The following is a 24,896-nucleotide window of genomic DNA, read 5'->3' as shown; positions in this document are numbered from 1 at the left end:
TCACTGGGTCACACACCAAGCAAAAAAAAAAAAAGAAGAAAAAAGTTGCAGGTAGATTTTATTTAACAACCAGAGGAAGGGATTGTTTCCCATTGACAAGACTTTGCCTTAACCTTGTGCTTTTCTCCTTGGCTTGTCATAAGTTTCCTATCACAATGCAGTGGAAAATAGCCCTGGAAAGAAAGGGATTAGAGATCCTTACAAAAAAAATCATTTCCATCTGGACAAAGAAAGGTGGGGGGCGGTGGGAGGGAGGAACTGAGAGGGGTGGGGGATTTCTTCCCCAAAAAAACATCTGGAGAAGCAATTTGGTGTAAATAAGGAGACAGCAACTCACTGCCCACCCAATAAATAACACACAGGGAAGGAGCTAGTTCACAATCTGGGCTTCCCCGGAACACGACACTGAATTAGACTCAGCCAGCAAGTATAGGGAAAGCTGGGAATGGGGTGGACACAAGTGTGCATACAGCGTTTGCTTGCGTGCATGTGTCTGATTTGCCATTCCAGGGTTTGTCTATTGGCTGCGGGACAGTAACTGGCTGGTAACGCACATTCTCTTCTCGTCCACACACACACAAAAAAAAAAGTATCCTGCCTTCTTGGGTGACTGCATGTGCCAACGCTCTCGAGCAGAGGTAGGTGCAGAGGTATTGTGCTGGAGAGAACACAGCTCCTGTCTGCCCCCGTGGGACTTTCAGCGCCTCTCTCAACTAGAAATATTTGTTTTCTCTGCTCAGATAGTGGTTTAGGTAAACAGCATATTGCCTGCTCAAGTTGGCACAAACATGGTTTGTTAATTACATTTTCCATGCCAGACAAACATTCGAAGTAAGGCGTATATTTTTGTGCGATTTGTGAACAAAAACAAATATTCTTGTATCACAACAGCCGTTGTTTAATCATTTATAACTGCTAAATGTTAAAATACTTTCTCCTATCCTAGTTTAATATACAAAGACGACTATAAGCAAGTCATCTAAAAGTTGTTTTACCGGAGTCAAAACATGTTTGTTTGAGTATTCCGACCAGCAGGACACAGCAATACTGGCTCAATCAATGGTGTGGGTGGTTGGGGGTGTGGATGACCAATCATATGACCAATGATAGGGTCAGTTTGGGAAACCCAAGCAATTTTACATTTTAAAGGTTTGAAGGGCATTACGATTTTAAAAATGTTTTTGAAAGAAGTCTCTTATGCTCTTAAGGCTTAATAAATTTGACCCAAAATACAGTAAAAACATAACTCGTGAAATATTACAATTCTGATAACACTTACAATAAGGTCTCATTTATTAACATTAGTATTAACTAATATGAACTAACAAGAGCAATACATTTGTTACAGTATGTTAATGTTAGTTAATAAAAATCCAGCTGTTCATTGTTTGTTCGTGTTAATTCACAGTGTATTAACTCGTGCTAACAAATACAGCTTTATTAATTAATATTAGTACATGTTGAAATTAGCATGAATTAAGATTATGTGGAAGTAGTATAGTTGATTATAGTTCATGTTAACTAAAGTAAATAATGTTAACTAATAAAACTTAATCATAAAATGTTACCACAATTTTAAATAAACATTGTTATTTATTGTTGTTTTCTATTTTAATATAATTGAGAATGTAATTCATTCATGTGATGGCAAAACAGAATTTTCATCTGTCTTTAGTGTCACATAATCATGCTTTTTGGCATTCAAGAAAAAAAATCTTCTAGAACAATTCTGGAAATTCAGAAGAACAGTATTTATTTAAAATCTGAATTTTTTTATGAAACAATGCAGAAGTCTTTGCTGTCAATTTTGATCATTTTAACGCATCGTTGTTGTATAAAAATGTGTTTATAAAAAACTTTACTGGCCCCAAACTTTGCAAGATAGTATATTTAAATATAATAGCAAATCCTGAATCCTAAATCATACAGCAGCATGTAATAAATTGCACAATGACACTATTCATTTTTCTCTCTTCTGTTTAAACTTAATAAACTTCATGGTTCGTAAAAAAGCTTAACTTCATAAAAAAGTAAACTTTCAGTTTACCTATGGGCTGAAAAGATTCAGCAGCCACAGCATGAGCGGGTTTCTTGCAGCAGAAGAGAGAAGAGCAGATGGCACAGGCCCGGGTCTAAGGAGAGACACACGGGGTGCCAGGGCTGCACGGGCAACCCAGGAGAGTCTCTCAAGGAGCAGTAGGCCACCTCTCTACATCTATCAGGGCCGGGGTGTTAATGAGAACGACGGAAGGAAGAACGCAAGGGAGGGAGGGGAAGAACAGAAGAACCACGCATTGATAAAAATTACAAAAGAACAGATGCAGGTGAACAGGTAGAGAGAGAGGGAGGAGTGGAAGAGGACAGGTTGAATGTCTAATGATAGCTGTGAGATTACTGGAAGTGCATGAGTGGGAACATCAGGTGCATAGTGTGTGTGTGAGTGTGTGTGTGTGTGTGTGTGTGTGTGTCGGGGGGGAGAAAAGAATTTCAAGTCTTGGAATTGAAATAAAAGTAAAAACTCAGAGCTGGTCTTTACCGCAGGAGATCATGCTTATATATCGCACCATTCTTTGCTCTTGCAGCCAGGTGTGTGTTTTTGTGCGAGCGGGCCCAGCAGAACATCACACATGCATTACGGGATGTTGAGGGGGCGGGGGCAGGAAGGGGACAAGAATCATGAATATTTTATACAACATGAGAGGGACCAAACTGGGGTCGTCAGGAGATCATCAGCTGAGCCCATCAATATTACATGACACCTCCACATTTATTGTTCATGGAAGGGGGAATGTCGTGGGAGGGGATTTCATCCATGTATTCTTTTCAGATGAATCAGTGGAAGTCAAGGGAGGAAAGTTTTATAGGTTAAACTTTTTCTCGAAGATCTCAACATATATACATGGCTGGTCAACTTGACATTTAGCAGAAAAGCTCTGTTCGATATAAGATTACAACTTTTTAATTCTCAAAGTCGAGACTGCTGCATGTTAATGCCATACCGTTATGCCTTAAGAAGCTTTTGCCACCTGCTGATCACAGCTTCCGTTTCACTAAAGCACACCAGATGTATTTACCCTATTAATCTCGATTATGCAATGCAAAACTTAGCATGATTTTACTTCAAAGGCTTTACATGGGAGTTAAATAATAAAAACAAATGTCAAATTAGCATAAATCTACACATGCACCATCCTGCATTATTTTGTCTGAGAAACAAGATAAAATAAATATTACATTAAAAATGTAATAAACATATTAAAATATTATATTATTGTGATGCATCATAATGCATCATTCATGAATTAATATATTTTAAATAAATTACATCACTTTTTTATTTTACTTTTTTATTTACTTAACCAGCTGTTCCACGAATTCTTCTTAACAATCCAGAGATTCTATACTTTTATAAGCCTGCTGGAAATCAATAATTGAGCAGTGAGGTATAGCATGCTGTTAGCTTTTCAGGTGAGGGGAAGAATTAATATTTATTATTCTGAATTCCTGTAGCGTTCAGGTAGTACACCGTGGTAATGAGAGGACACATCGAGCAGATCCCGGGGAAAAAAAAATAATCAAGCTGTACAAGAACATGAAAGAAACATCTGAAGGCACTTTACTTAGAGTATGTCCTGTGTTTTATTTGCTGTTGTTCACATCTCTGGTTTTAGGTCAGGACAGTGCGGTTTTCATCAGGAGGTTAAATTTCTCAGGCTGTGGAGCTCTATGGCAGACTCCAGTGAATTGATGCAGCTCACCTGCTGTATGAGCAATATTGTGGTTCATTTGAGTGGTACAGTAAGCTGAAAATGAGAGCACAGAGTCAATGTGTTTCTTTAAAAGCTCTCTCTCTCTCTCTCTCTCTCTCTCTCTCTCTCTCTCTCTCTCTCTCAACTTCTTTGTGTGAAACAGAAACTTTGTGGCTTATTATAGGACACTAGCTTTTCAATTCACACATAACTACGATTACAGACGTTAAGATGCAGAACTGAATCTGACATCTTTGGCAAACAAACAAACTCACTTAGAGTGAATCATAAAATGTACAAGAACTGATCAGAGAGTAGCATACCGAGCTATCAATAATTCAAAGAACAATCGTGCCATAAAACTCCCCATACACAGACTCAAAGTCTTGTCCCCAGATCTCTCTCTCTCTCTCTCTCTCTCTCTCTCTCTCTCTCTCTCTCTCTCTCTCTCTCTCTCTCTCTCTCTCTCTCTCTCTCTCTCTCTCTCTCTCTCTCTCTCTCTCTCTCTCTCTCTCTCTCTCTCTCTCTCTCTCTCTCTCTCTCTCTCTGTGTCTGTCTTGCAGGCTGGAGTGTGGGCCCCTCACCTGGCTTAGATCAACAGAAGTTGCTCAGCAGGTTCTCAGGTTCCCTGTGTATGGTCTGGGTCCACAGCTCTCATAGGTCATTAAAGGAGCGGCATGCTGCTAGCTCTCATACAACCGCTGCTGGGTCACTGTACAGGACACACACACACACACACACACACACACACACACACACACACACACACAGACCTGCTCCTAATGAAACTCTCATGACTTCAGAACTTACAAAACAGACCAGCTGAAGAGTGCAGGGAACCAGATATCCTTTTAGAAATAATATATATATATTATTTGTGGCAATAGTCAACATTACATTATGGGTAAAAATTATAAATTTTTCCTTTATGCCAAAAATGATTAGGATATTATTGGGATTATTATTAGAAGATCATGTTCCATGAAGATATTTTGTACATTTCCTACCATAAATATATAAAAAATCTATTATTAGAAGTAATATGCCTTGCTAAGGACTTCATTTGGACAACTTTAAAGGCGATTTTCTCAGTATTAAATTTTTTTGCACCCTCAGATTCCAGATTTTCAAATAGTTGTATCCAAATATTGTCCAATATCAAAAAATGTACCCTTATGACTGGTTTTGACATATACGTCTTATACGTATGTAATGTATGTATATATATATATATATATATATATATATATATATATATATATATATATATATATATATATATATATATATATATATATATATATATATATACACTTTGCATAGACATTTTACATAATTTTCACAAAATTGCTCAGACCCCTAAACTTGTTTACAATCTGATATAAAAACCAGGAGGCTATATTTAATTGATATGTACAATCAAAGTCTAATTAGTAACTCAATTTATAGAGCGATAACCACAACAACTATTGCCAAGCAGACCGCTGGGAGCAATACAGCATGTTTTCTTCCAGTTTCATTGCAGTTTCTAGTACCAATCCAATTTCATATACTATAAGACACCATCAGCCACCTGACAAATGCATCTCTTATGGTTTGACATGAATAGTTAACACAGTACTCCAGGTAAAGATGACCTCAGACAGTGTTCAATGAAGTCATGCTAACACCTATCCAGCACAACAACAGACACTATAGCACATTATATTTAAGGAGCAGAGCAGGTTATGAATATTTCGCAGTGTTAAGTTTCCTATTAAGCGATGACATTTCACTCCTCACTGTAGGTGGTACTGGGGGAAACTGACAGGTTGAGGAAAGGAATTTCCATGCAAGCTTCATGTTTTTTTTTCTCACATCCGGTGTGTGCATGTGTTAAAAGGGTAAATTGTATTTTTCAGGAAACTACAGCCACAGCTTATAGACCTTAAGTTAGTTTTAGCTTGTTTCAGACACTATTGTGTTTAAATTAAAAATCACTATAATCAAATAATACATATTTCCATCTTCTGAGTTTACCTGCATTAACCTTCAATCCATAATAGCACTAAATTAATTTATAATGTAAAAAGACACTGAAATATTTATATGAAAAAGACAAACTAGACCAAACATTACTTAAAGAAAAGAAGAAACAACACTCATTCAATAATTGATAGAACATAAAATGATAAACTGCTTAAATGCTCAAAATTGTTTGTCTGTTTTTCACAATTCTGAAATGGTTGTATGAAGTTTATTGATGCGCGTAATGCATTAATAATTGATGAGGATGTGGTCTCTAACCTCGTTACTATAGTAAAGCGCAGCGGGAGCTCAGATTGGACATGGAAGTCAGTCACTAGAGCAAATAACATCTTTCCATGCATAAACAATATCGTATTGTATTTAATTGATCAAGACCGCTTGCACATTTTATTTCGTTCATGTCCAAAAAAAAAAACCTTGTAATTAAAAACTCCACAATATCGGTCCTCGTGTTTAAAGCGGTCAAACTTTACGTCACATTAATAAATACACAGTGTTTTGTCGCCATCTAGTGGAATGTTTTATGTAGCATTCTTTACAAAATGTAGGCGTAAGTGTTTTGCGTCATGTTTGGGATTGGATACAAGTTACTTTGCTATTCGTTGTTACAGTCATTAGGAAACAAAAACAGGACGCCATTGTTGTCATTCATGACAAATATATTCTGACTATTAATTTTCCATATGGAAGTTTCTAAAAACTGCTATTTCCTGAAACTTTCTTATTTACAAACGGTCAGGGGAAGAAGATGAGAATATTTAGAAAATATTAATTGCTACAGTTTTGTATTATTTTTATATGAGGGTTTGCAGAAAAATGCAAACATGTAGCACGGGTTTTAAAAACCCTAATGTCATTTTATACTTTTTTTAAATTATGATTGTAATTAGGTCATATGTCAAACTTAAATAAAAAATTTAATAAAATAAAAAACTGACAAATAAATTGATTAAAAAAATTAATTACAAATATTTACTATAATCATAATTTTTACATAAAATGTTGAATTAATATTAAAGGAGCCTAATATTTTAATTGTTGGATACAGCCAAGAAGGTCAGGAGCTTCTGAGGTGGGACAGGCCAAAATTACCATTTAAGCAGGACTGAGACATGTTAGATAACAGTTTATCAGACATATCTAAAAGGTCTAGGTATCCAAATAACGTTTTGTGTAAAGAGCACATTCAGGACGTTTGTTTTTTAGTTTTCACCAGGACAATAACTTCTCCTTGGTCTTTAAAAATGACCAAATTATCAAATTTAGCACTCACATGAAAATATGATCATGTTTTGTAAAAATTTTTTTTTAAATATTATCATTTAAATGTGACTACTTTTGAAATTGTTTGTTATAAATCATTATTTTAGGAAAATGTTATGGGGTTTCTAATTAAAATATGACTTTTTATTACAAAACAGGGATTTCATACATGTCCACTGTAGAGGACACCGGGACTAAAGCATGTTTATCAGGCATTTTGAGAGACACAACAAGTGAATATGGAAATAAATATCTAATATTTTATGCAACTGTTGGCAACTATTACATCCATTTTTCATTACATGTTGCTCCAAGAACACATCACTATGCAAATTAGATAGTGTTAGATACATTGCATTGAATGGGAAAACTCATGTATGGCCATTTTACCCATATAGAGTAAAACGGTAGCTTATATCAATTCATTCCATTATGTCTTTCATAACTTAGTTGAGAATCACCTTTAAACAGTTTGAAAAGTTTGTTAAAAGTTTGGTTTTAAAAAAAAATCCTGAAACATGAAAACTAATTGGTGAATAAAGAAATATCCCAATGTCTTTTTTTGCCTATAGGCCTTAATGGCGTTTTTTTTTTTTTTTGTAAGTGAGTCCTAGTGTCCACTTACGAGGATAGCGTAACGTGAATAAAATATATATTTTTCAAAAACAAAATCCATTTGTTTCTTATTCTCTAGTCTAGATAATGTAATGACATTAAAAAAACTACTAAATTCTAAAACTTTATTCCCCTGGGAGGTTTAAAAAAAAGTATGGTCTATGATCGCCACTAGATGGCGGGCTGCTACAACTAATTGGAAGTAGCCTACAAGCCTTCAACATTTTTGAGTTGAAAAGTGTGGTAAGAAATACCACAAGTAAAAGCGTTAAACTAATTCATTACATTTGGCTTGATGCTCAAAATATATTTTTTTTTCTTAACGAAATCATTTGTCCCTAGCTAAGGAATGTGTTTTGCACACATTTCCCCTTCAAACTCTCCCTCTCCCTCTATTCACAGTATTATGTCTCAAGTGTGCTTTGCAACTCGAGTGGCGCGTGATTTTGCAACATTACGGGGTTTGTGCGTTCGGATAAAGCAACATTTCTGGATAAGAATTTACAGTTGGTAATAAACAGTGAACCATGGCACCAGCCCTTATACTTTTATCTTTGTTAACGTTGGTTGTTTTAGTTGGAGGGCTAACTAATTCACCTTCTCTTAAAAAATCAGCTACAACTGCATCATATTTAAATGACACTCGGACAACATCTGTAACTGGAATCGAAAGAGCCCGTATTAAACACAGGACCACAGGCACTTATGGAAACATCTCACCTACTAAGGTAAGCAGATTCTCCAAGACGGTCAAACCCACTGACGCGACCACCAAAACTCTGAAACCCACTGAGGGTAGCACCAAAACTCTGAAAGCCACGACATATAAACCTACCCGGGCGACCACCAGAGCTCTGAAACCCACGACAGTGAAGCCATTCAAGTCAACTAAAGGAACCACGAAAGCCCAGGAGCCCACAGTGAAATGGACTGAGGTGAGCACGAAAGCCCTGAAACTAACAACAGTGAAGCCAAAAATAACAGCCACAAGGGCGACGACCACCCCAGTACGCTTCCACACAGAGGACCTGAATGAAAACATTGATAAAAAAGTGGAACGCAGAGTTTGGAACACAAAGGAAAGTGAAGAACCACCGGTGTTTGGTAAGGAAATCTGATTTATAATTGCACCATTAATATCATGCAATTATAGCTTTATAATTATTTTAACACCGACAATTTGCTGTTATAATTTGTTCAATATAAAACATTTTATCATAATGATAAAAGCGAGGAGAGGAGAGTATGTCTGTCTGTCTAAAACTCCCAGATTATCAGTTCAAAAATATGCTTGCAAGCATTGTTACATAATTCTGGTCATATTAAAACACTGTATAGTCCTTTTCCTGTTTCAAAAGCCAATTGGGTCACTTAGTCAGTGAACTCGTTTTCTCCATTAAGCAAACAAACCACAGACCTGAAAAGCATGATTTTCCTATTATATTCAACTGCAGGAATTCTATGGTCAGAATTAAAAGAAAATCAGTTTGGGTCATGTACCACGTGTATCAAGTTGACAAAAAATGAGGACGTACAAAATATCTGCTAGAAATATAAATCTACAGTTGAATTCTTTAGACACATTCAAGAACATATTGATTTAATGACGCACCACAAGCAACAGCTCATCTTTTCAACTACTCAGTTGATATTTTATGCTCTGCAGAAACAAACACAGCAGAATTGCTGATTTGTGGAGATGTAGGGGGAGGTGGTTGTGTAAGAAGGCCATTTACATCCTCTCCAAACACTTCTTAAAGACAAGCCCAGGGACATTTCACTCCACAGCCCTCTGTCCACTTGGAGCATAAAAAAATTAAAGAGCAACTGGACAATAGTCCAGGTCAAAGTAGTTGGGCCATCTAACCATCAGCAATGGCAGGAAATCTCCCCCACTTTCAGATGAATTGGTAAGGAATGCTGACTCCACAAACCATCAGACTGACTCACCCGCCACAAGAACCAGATGTGCTTTTCTCTCCTGATCATTTTTACATAATGTCCAGATAGAAGTTCAGATGCAACAGGGCACAGTCAGCTGCAATAATGCTAACCAACAAACAAGACATTTCTAGAAATGCTATCCAAGCTTTTTGCTTGTTAAACAGTTTACAAGGTTAACTGGGAGATCTACATATGAACCCTAACCCCACCGGCAGCAGTTAATGCAAATGGAAATTACAATATGAGCAGGATTTCCTGCACAAAGAAATATATAAGTCTATACCATGCATGCATAATGCAGCATTTCTATATAATTAAATAATATAAACTAAACATCCTGGCAGGATGCGGTCCATCACATGCAGTTAGTCAGTCAGTATTGCTTTTAAAAATTATTTTGTTTACAAGAAAAAGTTATGATGTAACACTCACATTGTTGAATATTAACATCATAAAGCTTGTATATAAACTAAGCCAGGGCATTATATCAACACAAACCTGTTTAGAGAGGATGATTATTGCAAGTATACATTACAAATTAATACATAACCATAAATACGGTAAATTTGTCAAATCATCAGAGGTTAGAAGGACTGAGGCAAACCATGTTCATATTATGACAGTTTTGGGTTCAATACAAAAACAAACCAAAAAAAGAGCTAAAGTATTTGGAAGATGGGACAAGCTGAGCTATTCAAACAATAGTTTCCTGTCTGCCCTGCAGCTGCACTGACTGTATAATCTGATGGACTAATTTTACTCAAATGTTTTTAGGAAATTGCATTCAAAATCACTTGGCTCAAAAATCTAAGGAGCCAATTATATGATGCTTCTGCTCTCAAAATCTTTCCTTATTTCCTTCCTTCTCTTTAAATCATATCTATTTTCTTTCTCAGAGTGTCCTCCTTTGGGTCTGGAGTCTCTAAAAGTTAAAGACTCGCAGATTCAAGCCTCCTCTTATAAGCGCATGGGCCTGGGGCCACACAGGGGCCGACTCAACATACAGGTTGGCTACACTGCAGAATAATAACAAACTACCACCCAAAAGTTTAGGATCGGTAAAGAGTTGTTTGTGCAATGTCATGAAAATGCATGACGGGTTCCACTAAATTTTCAACATTGATAATAATCATATCAGAATGATTTCTGAAGGATCATGTGACACTGAAGACTGTAGCAATGATGCTGAGATTTCAGCTTTGCCATTACCAGAATAAATTTCATTGGACTGTCTTTTTTATGCAGCCATAGAATTAGAGATGTTTTCAAAAACATTCAAAAAATTATACTGACCTCAAACTTTTAAACACTGGTGTATATGTATGTCATTATCAATATTGTTTATAAATGATGCATTTATCAGTATATATGGCATATTTGGTTTTTGGTATTTATATTCCATGTTCGTTTTTTGCAGTCTGGTGTAGAGGATGGGGATATCTATGACGGAGCTTGGTGTGCCCAGTATAAAGACCAGAACCAATGGTTACAGGTAGATGCCAAGAAGCTCACACGGTTCACAGCAGTGATACTACAGGGTCGCAGCTCTATATGGAGGTACTTCATATCATATAATATATTTCTCTATCATAATATCATTATTAAAACAAATAGTAAATTGCAATATTAACATTATTTTACTCTTATTCTGTAGCTTGGACTATGTGGAAACCTTCAAGGTTCAGGTTAGCAATGACACCATTAAATGGAAGCCATGCATGAATGGGACAGAAGAGGCGGTAGGTTGTTCTCTGTTATTAACTGTAAAAAAAATAAATAATAATAAACAATTACTGGTCAAAAGTTTGAAATCATTTTTTTATGGTTTTTAAAGAAGACATACAGAAAAATACAGTAAAACAGTAGTACTGTGAAAAATTAAAATAATTTAAAGGTGTAGTGTGTAGTATGAGGATCTATTGACAGAAATGCAATATAATATACATAACTATGTTTTCAGTGGTATATAAAGACCTTACATAATGAACCGTTACATTTTTTTTAGCTTAGAATGAGCCATTTCTATCTCCATACACCCTTACAGTGAAGTCACCATTTTGCGCCCATGTTTCTATAGTAGCCCTAATAACTTAATTATTACAAACTATTGACCAGTAATGTATATTAAAATAAGTTATTTACATATGATGTCAGAAAGTTGCCGTTTTTGCTGCTTAGTTTTAAGAAATCTCTTTGGACTTAAAATTGAGTTCTAAGAGTTACAGTATTTTCAGAGAACACTGATCTCTGAAAAAAATGTAGAACAATTGATTTTTTTCATTATATAACCCTATTAAGCATAAGTACTATGAGGCTACATTACAATTTCCCTCTCAATTAACTGAAATCCTCTAAAAAAAAGTCCCATTTTCCAGACAGTAGGTTGTGCCATTCAACTCTGCTGGTGTATATTAGCTTTGCTATCTTTGTAACATCATTATATCCATTCAGTTTCCAGCTGGCACAGGGTCATTTGTACTAACAGAGGTTGGAGGCAGGCGCTGGCAGTAGTTGGCAGGGTTAAGCGGCTCTTTTGAAAGAATAGCCTGCCTACTGCGGACTGCACTGTGCCAGCCTCTCGTGTGCCCTCCTTGGACATAGACTGTGCCAGCTGCCACTGGCAAATGTCACTTGGATTGTATCAATAGGATCACTCACCAGAAGTGATCTTGTATGCTAACAGGTGTTTGAGGGGAACAAGGACAGCGAAACGGCAGTCTTGGCCGTTTTGCCGGAACCGGCGGTGGCACAATACATACGTATTAACCCTCAGACCTGGTTTAAGAATGGGACCATCTGCTTGAGAGCTGAAATCATGGGCTGTGAGATACCAGGTATGCCAAACACAAACCTTTCACTGATCTCACATATGGAAGGTCTTTCTTTTACACATCATAAACCTTACACTCCTGGTCTCAGGAGGTGTGTTTGCAACTGACACCAGAGACCGTTCTTAAGCGTCCTTGTAAAGGGCTGGTTAGATATGCAAATGATAACAGTACTACTTAAATGTCAAAAATGGCCCATTTACACCAAGTACTGTAACAATAATCATAAAGATGTTGTTCTAAAAATCGTTGAGTCCACAACCACCACTATAATGATAACAGAGGAGGCACAGAGGAACAATATGTTTAAAATAACTTTCAGAACCATTTTTTCCCAGATGATGAATGATAAAAACATTGACAGCCAATCTAAATCCATTAAAGAGCTTGAGCATTTAAAGCAGATGACAAACCTGCAACACAGTTATCATTATATAGTTATCATTCTTGATGTGAACAGGCCTTAATATTCATGAACTGTACATCATGTTTTAAGATCCAAACAATATCTACCCGTGGCAAGCTGAGGAAGGCACCAAGGACAAACTGGACTTCAGACATCATAACTACAAAGAGATGAGAAAGGTGAGGAAGCATCAGTAAGCCTTGTTGCTTAGTAAACATGAAATGGTGCAACTCACTGACATATTGACCATTAAAATCATGATATAATAGGTTCAATCCTATATTTACATATATGTAAAATGGGCTATTCTTTTTGGAATTAATTGCTCTTCAAAGTGAGGAGCCCTACATGCTAGTACAATCCACCGCGGATTGACAGAGATGGTCTTTTTAGACGGCTGCATGATCTAAAAACCAGCCCTTGATAAAAATACAAACCTTTTCCCAGATTGTCACATTAGTATGTGAGCACTGCCTTGCAGATCACTTGTGGTCAGTCTGACCGCCATTATTCAACAGTGTCTACATTGACACAAGCCTGCGGGCAGGTAACAAAAAACACATTTATATACACACAGAAAGATTAATGCAAGGAATGTATTAGTTTATTCTCCAGTCCTGGATGCTTGTTTCCTGTGCTGCTGTTTAGAAATGTGGTATCAGTAAAAAGAAATATGTTAATTAAGTCTCTGATTCTTATGCTCAACAAGGCTGCATGCATTTATTTATCAAAAATACACAGTGATATTGTGAAATATTATTACAATTTCAAATAATTTTCCATTTTAATATATTAAAAAATTTAGTTATTCTAGTGATGCCAAGCTTACTTTTTAACATCATTACTCCAGTCTTCAGTGTCAATCATTCTAATAGGCTGATTTGCTGCTCAAGAAACATTTCTTATTTTTATAAATCTAGAAAAAGGTTGTGCTACTTAATATTTTTGTAGAAAATGTGATTCCTTTTTTTTCAGTATTTTGATGAATGGAAAGTTAAAAAAATAGCATTTATTTGTAATAGAAATGTTTTGTAACATAAATATTTTTACTACCACTTTTAATTGAATGTATGTAATGTACATTAGTAGTGTACATTATGTAAGAATAAGCTGTGACATTTGTCTTTCAGCTCATGAAGTCTGTGACCGAGCTGTGTCCTGATATCACCCGCATTTACACCATTGGCAAAAGCTACATGGGCCTTAAACTGTATGTGATGGAAATCTCAGACAATCCAGGCAAACACGAACTGGGTGAGTTTGAGTCCCAAAATACAAGTTAACCTACTACCACTAACGATACATGTTTAATGGTGCACTATGCAACTTTCCATCCACTGGAGGGTGCCTATTCAAAACAAATGCGTGGTTTGATGACGCAAAGTTTGAGCGCAGCATCTTGGGACATGTGGTCTTCACCTCACAGCTGGTGGAAAATAGGACACGGGACATGGTCCGCCATCGACCCCTAGTGGTCCGCGAAAAGATGACCTAAACTAAGTGTTTATAAAACCGTCACTTATTTAAGTAGATTTTTTATGTACTTGCGAAACAGTTCTTGCCATTCTGTTTTAATAACGTAAAAATAAAATCCACAGATCTATTAGTTTGGTAATGTACTAGTTTTTGTTTCATGTGTAAAATCCCAGTAATTTCAGTGATATTGGACATTAAAGGCCCTTTCACACCGGACGCGTAACGAAAAAGCGAAACGAATAAGCGAATATTTTGCATGCGAATACTTTGCGTCAAAGCCATTCACATCAGCCGCGACACGAATTTGCAACGTTCAGAGCTCCAACATTCCAAAACATTTGCTGCGTCAGCTGAGAAAACACGGACAGTGAATATGAGCTTTTCATTTTATTTAAAAAACGATTTCGGGTGCAACCCAGTCTTGAAGGACAGAGAGTCTGAAGGGGAGTATGCTAATCATGTAAAGGAGCTTAATCTTTATCATGGCCGGTTCTGCACTTTAGTACTTTCTTAAGTCTGTGGGACAATTTGAGGATCTCATCCCGAGACAGCAGCGCATCTGACGAGACAAACCGCGATTAAATGTATCATATTAGTATACATTTAATATGATTAAATGTATCATATTAGATACATTTAAAGGTGAGGGTAAGTGCTATCTGGAAACCGTTGTTGATATTTCAAATCACCAAAACAAACACGCTTCTACCCCCAAAAAGGGTCTCGGCCCTATTTTAATAGCTCCGCCCCATACATACGTAACCCAGGCAACGACTATGGCAGAATCTGTGTGTAACTAATCCAGGTCGAATATTTAATGAAAAAGTCACCCCTTTCATCACAAAAACACAAACCGTTCTCATGACAACTCGATAGCACAACAGTCCAATTAACGACATATTACAATTATGAAAAGATTAGAGTTATAGCAATCGCAAAAACACAAACCATTCTCATGAACAACACGATAGTACATGGGCATGACAGTCCAACTGAAGACACATTACAATTATGACCAGATTAGAGTTATAGCGATCACAAAACACAAACTAGTTCTCATGAACAACTCGATAGTACACAGGATTAGGATTATATAGATCATGAAAAGAGGAAAAAAACATATATTAGGAGTATAGTATCTTACTTGTAGGACACATTTTGTAAGCTGACGCTTGAGACAGTGAGGAGATTCAGATGCTCATTACGGTGTGGAAATGAACGGGTCTTTATCATCGCTGAAGTGAGCGACAATACGATCGCAAATGGACAAACAAGTGAACATGACACACGTGCATATTCAAACAAAAGCCAGTGTATATTAGTTCTCGGCTAATGTCCGTTATGTGTGTCTTGTGTTTTGAATAATGATGCGCACTGAGCCTTTCTTCTCACCATCATTAGTAGACACACCTCTTACCTGCTGATTGGCTACAAGTTTGTTATTCCACTCGGCCCGAGTCCTTTTTCTAAAACGGTTTTGAAATAACACTTACCCCACCTTTAAGTGTGATGAAAATTATGTTATGATGTTACTCCGTGCTTTCACTTGTTCACACTGCTAAGAGTAAAGCGCTTCTGCAAAATAAAACTCGAAACCGAGGGTAACGCAGATATGACTCAATTGACAAGCGACTTCCTCAGAAGCTAATGCTGACACCTCTCGTCCTTAGTTAAAATAGCAATTTTCTCACAATTTACAAATAGTTGGAAACATTTGGGATATTGTAGTTACTCAACTGAACAAATAACACTGACCGAGTGGTTTTTGGATATTTTACTGCAAAAATACTACATAGTGCACCTTTAATCGTGCATTAAGGCTAATTTAATTACAAACATTTATGATAAATCAAAGAAATTAAAAGTTTTCATCTGCTTTAAAATAATCTAACCTTATATGGGCTAAAAGCAATCGTCTTCAGCTCACTTTCAACATGTTCGATATTGAATTTTTTTTTTTTTAAATCAGTAAGCTTGTTTTGTGAGTAAATTCAAGGGCAAACGTCAGCCCTTATGTTATTAGTTATAAATCTTTGTGCCTAAAGCAGAATTATCAAATACTCCATGTAATATGCAGACTTTTCAGTGCAATTTTGGTGGGGAAATCTGTGGAAAGTCTCAATGGATTCAAACATGGTAAAATATGTTGAACTAAATAAACATATACAAACAAAGGGTATGTGGAATTTTGTGAATAATTGAAGTTACCATGGCTGAAATCTGGGTTAACGGGTTAATCTGGGTTTCTTTGGGCAAGATTCAACTAGGTTGCATCTATCAGTTTGTATGCTGTAACAAGAGCAATTGGAACTTAGCTCATAAAACCTCTGCCTCTCTTTCACTCACTCTCATTCAGTCTGATTTGCCCTGTCTATTTACACTGGGCAACTCTAGTGTTTGCATTGGCCTGTGGGTTAGAGATTGGTTCCTTGGTGAGAGAGGCTGCCAGCTCTGGCAGTGGTTTACTCATCTCCTGCCAGCACTCATGATGCAGGCTGGAGCCAGGGATGCAATCGCAGAAGGCCATGGCGGCAGACCTCAGAAAATGTCTAGAGAATGAAAGTGGGAAGAAATAACCTCACCCGGTGTTATAAAACCATAGAGCATTTCACAAGTGGGTCAAGGCATGTGGCGATTCTGTTTAAAAGGAAATTTGACTTGATTAATCTAAAGTCTCTCCGGGCACAGTGGAGAAATGCCAGTCTACAAGAATCCACAAGTTATGGCCTCTTTGGAAATAGATTAGCTTTATGTTGGCTGTGCTTCTTAAATGAGAACCGTATGAAAGTGTATTTGTATGCTCTAGTGTTAAAAGCCACATGCATCATGTCTGAGGTTGAATAAAGCCCTATTTGGACAGTAATAAAGCCCTATTAGTTTTACGTGGAGAGGTAAAGTAATTATTACCAGAACTTCTCAGTGATTTTCATCCTGTCTGAATGTGCCATCTCAGTAATCATTATGGAAAATGTCTTTAACCTTCTGTAAAAAGGTCCGGAGAAATTAGGTAATGCTCACGATTATTTAGGTAATGCTCAGGTAATATTTATCCTGTGCGAATAGACCAGCTGTAATTATACAGTATATGTTCATAATATTCAGTCATTTCCTGTTTAAAGGGGTGGTTCCATGTTTTTTTTCTAGGCTTGCTTGTGTTTATGGGGCGCAGTATAACATGTATTAATACTTTTTTTTTTTAACGCCGTATTTTTCTTATATTTGACCTTTATTCCACACCGCTGTCTCCACTGTCCTTTGAGCGGCTCGTTTGCTTTCTGCTTCTATGAAGCTCATCCCTCTGAAAAATGCAATGGTCTTAGATTGGTTAGATGGCCAAATTAAGTTTCCTGTATTTTTATTGGCTGAAGTGCCAAGCACAGGTTGTCCGGAAACGCCACGCCTCTTAACATTACGGGCAGAAGTCACATCTGCGGTGACTAGCAAGGGTTTATGATGCCACCAACCCAGGAAGAAGCTTGTTGTAGTCCAACCAGCCTTTTTTGTAGGCAATAAACTGCCATAACTTTAAAAGACAATATCTCTGTTTGCATTGAACTTTCAGCGCTGTAACTGCAGACACTGTTTATGCTCAGGCAGCAACATTACACACTAACTAAAGTTTAAAAAAGTGAAATTGCATGCAACCACCCCTTTAGAGGTAGTTTCCCATGATTTTCAAGTATGGAGGTGCTTGAAGAAATTTTTGGTTGCATTTTAGATGGAGGAACAAGACTTTGGCAAGTGTTTTCCAGTGGTTTGTTGTTGTGTGTTTGCGCATGTGATATCAAGAAGCAATTCTTCTCTACAGACCAGTGTAAAGAATTTGCATTAATCCAGTATTTAAATAACATTACCCCTAAAACTAATACCGTCCGAATAGGGCTTAACACACCTAAATGTCATATTGTCATAAACCCTTTTTCATAACACATCGTCATAACTCATTGTCTGAGTTCCACCTAAATTAACCATTAGCCTTTACAAATCGGTTTTGATATAGTAATTTAAAGAGATGAAATGAGCACAACAGTGACCAAACACTTTTTCAGCAGCCTTGATGAAATCAAGCCTGCAAATTAATGATACCTAAATTGAAAATGATGGTACAATTTAAAACAATGAATTAGTAATAAAACAGTATATTTTATCTCTTGAAATACATAAACACACTCACAAATATGTCATTTGAGAGAGGCCATTCCAGTGCTCAGTGCACAGTTTACTACAGAGCTGCTTTATAGATGAATTGATCTTATTTCATATTTGATCATCTTTACACAGTTATTTAATTGAACTGAATTAACACTGAATTTAACCTCAGAAGAACAATGACACCATTTTCTTTTAAGAGTGGCAGAATTAAACTTGGTGTGTGTTATTGAATCATTCTATAACAATCTGTATTGTAGAAAGCGTTATATAAATAAAGGTGACTTGACTCAAAAAAAATAGACTGAAATTAAATTGACTAAAAGAAGCAAATCAATAAAACCAAATAATAAAGAACTGAATTTGAAGTTATTTGTAAATAAAAACATTTCTATGGAGAATGTTTTACTTGACTTATCATGACTGCTGTGCTCTGCACAGGAAAGGAGACGTTCTTATTCTGTCTGATGGGTGTATAATCTTCTTGGTTGCACGCTCAATACGAATGAGTCGCTTGTTGTTTCGGGGGTTTCCAGACTCATGCGTTTCCTGCCTGTATTTAAATCAATGGCATATCAATGCTCTGCTCTGCAAGTGGGGGGGTCAAAGTTCAGTTAGTTACTCCTCTGGAAATTCCTTCTCTTTGGCGGGATGGGTGATATTTTCTTAGTGAGGCTAACGTGAGCCAGATTTCTGAGACTGAATGGGTCAACTGTTAGCCAAATACTGCAGAGAAAGAGGAGGGGGATTTAACCTTGCAGAGGACCTGAACCTAATGACGTTCAGTTTTGCTGTCAAAACAGACACAACTTGTGCTCCTCTTGACTGACAAAGAGGCAGCAAGCTGCAAGCCGAATCAATATTTATAGAAATAAATCAGCTGAGCTTGGTAAGATATGCACAGATGCAGCTGCTGCACATAAGCTATGTCCTGTTTTTGCTTAAAAATTCAGAAAAATGGCACAATGTGCCTGTTTTTTCAATGCATCCTAAACTGTATCCAAAATTCCATGATAGTATGATTGAAAAAGGCCATGAATCCCTCAATCCTTCGTTGTCATTATATATCATGCAAAGTATTGCCCTGTCATACAGGGCCATAGTTTTCTGAAGACAGAAACTGTTGACTACAGATTCATTTTTATAATTTAGCAAGCTATCTAAGAGTCTCAAATGTGTAGATCATGTTTTACCACATTTAAAAGCATTTTCCCCCACCAGTTTTACATCAAAAAGAAATGCATGATAGATACTTTTCACAAATGTTTAAAGTGGTAAACTTACATGGATCAAGACTCGGACAGAAAAATCGTTTTCATTTTACATAATGGTAAACTACTGAATGCTACTCACTGTCTCTCAGTATCCCAACTATCAAAAAATTTAATTTGTGAAATACATTAAAGGGGGCATAAAAACACATCGTTTCCGCCAGTCTCATGTTATTATTGAGTACCTATAGAGTAGTATTGCATACTTCATATCTCTGAAGATTCTTTAGTTTATCATATTTATTTAAAAAAAACGCTGTACCGATTCTTTCCAAAAATAGCCAAACTCGTGAAGGCATGCAGTGGGCGGAGCACACACAACACACATACACACACTCCCTGGATAACTTTCGATTCCCTATACATTCTTGTTTTTTACATTATATGCACTTATGCACCGATTTCCAACAAAACAGACATTTGATGGAGTTTCACTCACCGCTTGCGGTTTCGACTCATGACTGGGAAAAACACAAACACTTGCACAACTCTTCCAGAAAAACAAACTGCATCCACTGTTCCCTTAATGCTGAGTTATTTGGGAAGCTGAACAACGTTATCTTTCCCTCGCAACCAAAAACACACTTCTTTAGAAAGATTGTTGATTTTGTGGTCTAAAAACCAAATGACAGCGCTGCTGAGGGTTCCCATAACCTCTTGCTCTAGTTCTGGTTGATGTACGCACATGCATATACAAGGAATTCCGGCCTTTATGATGTTGTATAGGGCCATACTCACAAATTTTTTAGTTTCATCATAATTGACATTTAGCTAACTATGACTACTTCCACTTCTAAGAATCCTGGAAATGGGAAAATGGTCCACTGCCGATAAAGCAAAAACAATAGTGTGAAAGCGAAATTTTATATGAATATTGGTTGCACTTTTGTAAAGGACAGTAAGTAAAATCTTTTTTGCCTTTTTTTTGTTCTCCCCACCTGACAGCACTGGATATTTTTTTTGAAAAGTTTAAAACAAAATGTTGGCAAATTATGAAAAATATTGAACTTGAAAACAAAACATTTAACAGACAGAGATTTTTGCCTCACTGAGCTGCTAGAGAGAGGGTGCCAGATTTCAAACACCTCTGTTAGCACACTCTATAGAGGAGGAGGAATCTAGGCAAAGCATGGAGTTCAAATGTTCTTCAAAACAGAGCCCCACATCTGTATACTGAAGTACCATAATGCTCCTAATAACTGCACACACCTAAACTAATTTCTGTGAAGAAGCATGACCAACTAAAAACAGTTGGGCTCCCCCTGCAGGTGAACCTGAGTTCCGCTATGTGGCCGGCATGCATGGAAACGAAGTGCTTGGGAGGGAACTACTGCTCAACCTGATGGAGTACATATGCCAGGAGTACAAACGCGGTAATCAGCGCATAGTTCATCTAGTCAAGGAGACACGCATCCATCTTCTGCCCTCGATGAACCCAGATGGCTATGAAATGGCTTACCAAAAGGTAGAGTTGGGAAAGCAAGGAATATTCTGGCATTTCCAAAATGTTTCTCTACCAACACACTACCGCTCAGATGTTTTTAATATTTTTGAAATAAATCTCTAATGCTTATCAAGGCTGCATACATTTTTAGTAATATGCTGATTTGATGCTCATTTGATATTATTATAAATGTCAAAAACAGCTACTTAATATTTATGTTAAAACTATATTTCGTGAATATAAAGAAAAAAAAGAACAGCATTTATTTGAATCTTTTGTAATATTATAAATGTCTTACTGTCACTTTTAGACAATGTACTGTGCCCTTGTGGAATACCTAATTTCTATTAATTTCTGTCCTAATCTTACTAACCCTAAATGATTAAACTGTAGTTATTCATATCATGTCACCATCATAACGTTATTCATTGCACACTAAATAACGTTTATATTGTATCTTTACAAGCAATCTTAAATATTCTAAACAAAAAAGCTAATTTAATCAATGACTTTATAACGCTTGTGAACGTGTTTTGTTTTACAGGGTTCAGAGCTGGCTGGGTGGGCACTGGGTCGCTATAGTTATGAAGGCATTGACATGAATCACAACTTTGCAGATCTGAACACAGTGATGTGGGATGCCATCGAGCTAGAAACAGACCAGTCTAAACTAATCAATCACTACTTTCCCATTCCAGAGCACTACACTTCAGAAGACGCTATGGTAAAGTAGGCCTATAAAGCTCATATATGGGATCTCACTGATTAAAACATCCCTCCCATCGTTAAACAACTTTAAATTATCGTTCTCGTGTAATTTGGCCATTATAAATTTTAAATAAATCACATTATTCTGGTATTTATATTGAAGGTGGCTCCAGAAACGAGAGCCGTCATCAGTTGGATGCAGACTATACCGTTTGTTCTCAGCGCTAACCTGCATGGAGGAGAGCTGGTGGTCACGTACCCGTTTGACATGACGAAAGACTGGGCCCCTAAAGAGCACACGCCCACCCCCGATAACAGCTTTTTCCGCTGGCTGGCCACCGTTTACGCCAGCACCAACCATGTGATGTCCAACCCAGACCGAAGGCCCTGTCACAATGAGGACTTCCTTCGCCACAATAACATTATTAATGGAGCGAACTGGCACACTGTGCCAGGCAGTGAGTACTGCTGCTCTATATATATATATATATATATATATATATATATATATATATATATATATATATATATATATATATATATATATATATATATATATATATATATTGATATTGATATTGATATTGATATTACAGAAATAAATAACATTTTCTAAATATTCACATTGAAAAACGTTACTTTAAATTAAAATTATATATATTTTATATTTTTATATGAAATTATATTTTATTTTATACTACAATATTAGTTGTTACTGTATTTTTGATCAAATAAATGCAGCCTCGGTGAGCAGAAGAGATTTTTCTTTCAAACTGTAGTGTGTGTAAATACTGACCCTGATTGAATGCATTTAAAGGGTTAGTTCACCCAAACATTCTGTCATTAATTAATTACTCACCTTCATCTGTAAGATGACACCCGTAAGACCTCCGTTCATCTTCGGAACACAAATGAAGATATTTTTGTTGAAATCCGATGGCTCAGAAAGGCCTTCATTGACACTAATGTCATTTACTCTCTTTAAAGACCCATAAAAGGCACTAAAGACGTCGTTACAAAGCCCATCTCACTACAGTGGCTCTACAATAATTATATGAAGCAACGAGAATAGTTTTTGTGTGCAAACACCCCCCCCCCCCCAAAAAAATAACGACTTATATAGTGATGGGACAATTTCAAAACAAAGATTAGAACGGTTATGAATCAGCGTATCGATTCAGGATTCGGATCGCCAATGTCACTTGATTTCAGCAGTTTGGCAGTTTGACACGTGATCCGAAACATGAATTGATACGCTATTAGGGTAAGTAATTAATGACAGAATTTTCATTTTTGGGTGAACTTACCCTTTAATGCTTCATATGACCTGTGTCTCATATGACCTGTGTAGGTATGAATGACTTCAGTTACCTGCACACCAACTGTTTTGAGGTGACCGTGGAGCTGTCCTGTGATAAGTTCCCTCATGCCAGTGAACTGCCTATAGAATGGGAGAACAATAAAGAATCTCTCCTTGTCTACATGGAGCAGGTACAACATATCGCATACAAAAACCCAACAGCCACTAAAAATTTGTCTAACGATATCATGCAGGCCTAAACACCTGCCAGTGTCAGGAAAAGCAATAGAAACAGTGCATTTATTCGTCAACAGGTGCACAGAGGAATCAAAGGAGTAGTTAGGGACAAAGACACTGACGCCGGCATCGCTGATGCCATCATTAAAGTGGATGACATCGACCATCACATAAGATCAGGTAATGCTATTCAAAATAAATAAAATGATCAAATACACATTACTTGGATTTAAAGCCAAATATTTTAAACGGTCTCATTTGTTCACATAAAACTAAAATCTTTTAAAAATAGAAATAAAATGGTTCTTCTATCTTTTTTCAGCTTTTGATGGGGACTTCTGGCGTCTGTTGAACCCGGGTGACTATGATGTCACAGTGACCGCAGAGGGATATTTCCCAGCCACTCGAAGTTGCAGGGTCGAGTACATGCATTTCCCTACTATCTGTGACTTCCGCCTTACCAAGACACCAAAACAGAGGCTGAGAGAGATCCTGGCCAAGGGCGGCAAGATTCCCAAAGACCTGCAGCTCCGACTACACCAGCTGCGCATACGGAAGCTGCGTGCCAGTACTAAGCTTATAAACCAACGCAGGGCGTCACAGCAGCGCAGGGCTAGGGGGGCCCAAAACTAGACTGACCTTTAACCTTTGACCTGTTTTGCTGGCCAAGTTCAGGATGAAACTGTATCATTGTATTGTATGGGGCAAATTCAATTTAGATGCACTTGTACGTAGGTTGGCCTTTTCTGTGGCAACATACATTGTGTATTATACATTGAAGGAGCAGATACTTTATTCAGTGTAAATTAAATTCCACACAAAAAATGTCTCAAAAAGCTGTTTTATACTTTTATACTAGACACGTTATTTCTAACGTTTTTTTTTTGTTTTGTTTTATGCAAATGTACACACATTTGTGCATAGATGTGCAAAACATCTTAGTCTGGAACTGATGTTTTGTCAAATAGTTTCTTCAGCTGTTTAGTGTTTATATTTTGTCTGCTATATTTCATTTTAACCTTGAAAGACAACGAGAGCTAATATCTTCTGAAATATATATTTAAGAGTTATTTATAATGCTCATACAAACACTTGGATATTTTGTTTTTTAAGGTATCAAGATAAACACACAAAAACCAACATACCTCAATATGACAAACATAGTAATACCATGCGAGTAGCCTAATTACAGAGATCCAGGTGAAATGGAAATCTTTTGTAAATAATTAAACTTGTGTAATAAAATATTTCTCGAAGTAAAATAAATGAATGAACTTGGCCTAATTATATCCAAAACTGTGGACGTTACTCACACGGTCTCCTCGGTTTAACCAACAGATAGCGCTGTGGTGCTTTTGGAGATTTCAATGGCAGAGAATTATAGAAATATAAATAAATACGTTTTTAGAATACATTGAATCTAGTCTGTATTTTGTAATGCGTGTGATACATTCTTAATTACTTATTTTAAATAAAAA

General features: G+C 36.7%; 1 protein-coding gene and 1 long non-coding RNA gene across 2 annotated transcripts; one reads left to right on the top strand and one right to left on the bottom strand.

The window, feature by feature from the left end:
* Positions 1 to 3,673: 3,673 nt before the first annotated feature.
* On the bottom strand, positions 3,674 to 8,606 carry LOC137092728 (uncharacterized). The gene is made up of 3 exons (XR_010908332.1): positions 8,491 to 8,606; positions 4,334 to 4,461; positions 3,674 to 3,803 (listed from the first exon to the last, which is right to left on the bottom strand). It is a non-coding gene; the product is annotated as an uncharacterized lncRNA (long non-coding RNA).
* On the top strand, positions 8,102 to 24,692 carry cpxm1b (carboxypeptidase X (M14 family), member 1b). The gene is made up of 13 exons (XM_067457133.1): positions 8,102 to 8,759; positions 10,496 to 10,605; positions 11,017 to 11,156; positions 11,254 to 11,338; positions 12,283 to 12,433; positions 12,924 to 13,012; positions 13,964 to 14,087; positions 20,998 to 21,194; positions 21,718 to 21,897; positions 22,045 to 22,339; positions 23,233 to 23,372; positions 23,496 to 23,598; positions 23,741 to 24,692. The coding sequence occupies exons 1-13, from the start codon at positions 8,183 to 8,185 to the stop codon at positions 24,049 to 24,051; spliced, it is 2,502 nt and encodes an 833-aa protein (XP_067313234.1). The 5' UTR covers positions 8,102 to 8,182; the 3' UTR covers positions 24,052 to 24,692.
* Positions 24,693 to 24,896: the final 204 nt, after the last annotated feature.

Source organism: Pseudorasbora parva, chromosome 11 (assembly GCF_024679245.1).
Source record: "Pseudorasbora parva isolate DD20220531a chromosome 11, ASM2467924v1, whole genome shotgun sequence".
In the NCBI taxonomy this organism is placed as follows: domain Eukaryota; kingdom Metazoa; phylum Chordata; class Actinopteri; order Cypriniformes; family Gobionidae; genus Pseudorasbora; species Pseudorasbora parva.
The sequence above is the reverse complement of the archived record's forward strand: the minus strand, read 5'-3'. Positions and strand labels throughout refer to the sequence as shown.

Bases quoted from the DNA above. Each gene is read 5' to 3' on its own strand.
- cpxm1b (XM_067457133.1), top strand. From the start codon at position 8,183: ATGGCACCAGCCCTTATACTTTTATCTTTGTTAACGTTGGTTGTTTTA. The intron at 21,195-21,717 runs GTAGAGTTGGGA...TTTGTTTTACAG, and splicing joins ATGAAATGGCTTACCAAAAG to GGTTCAGAGCTGGCTGGGTG. The intron at 23,599-23,740 runs GTAATGCTATTC...ATCTTTTTTCAG, and splicing joins CGACCATCACATAAGATCAG to CTTTTGATGGGGACTTCTGG.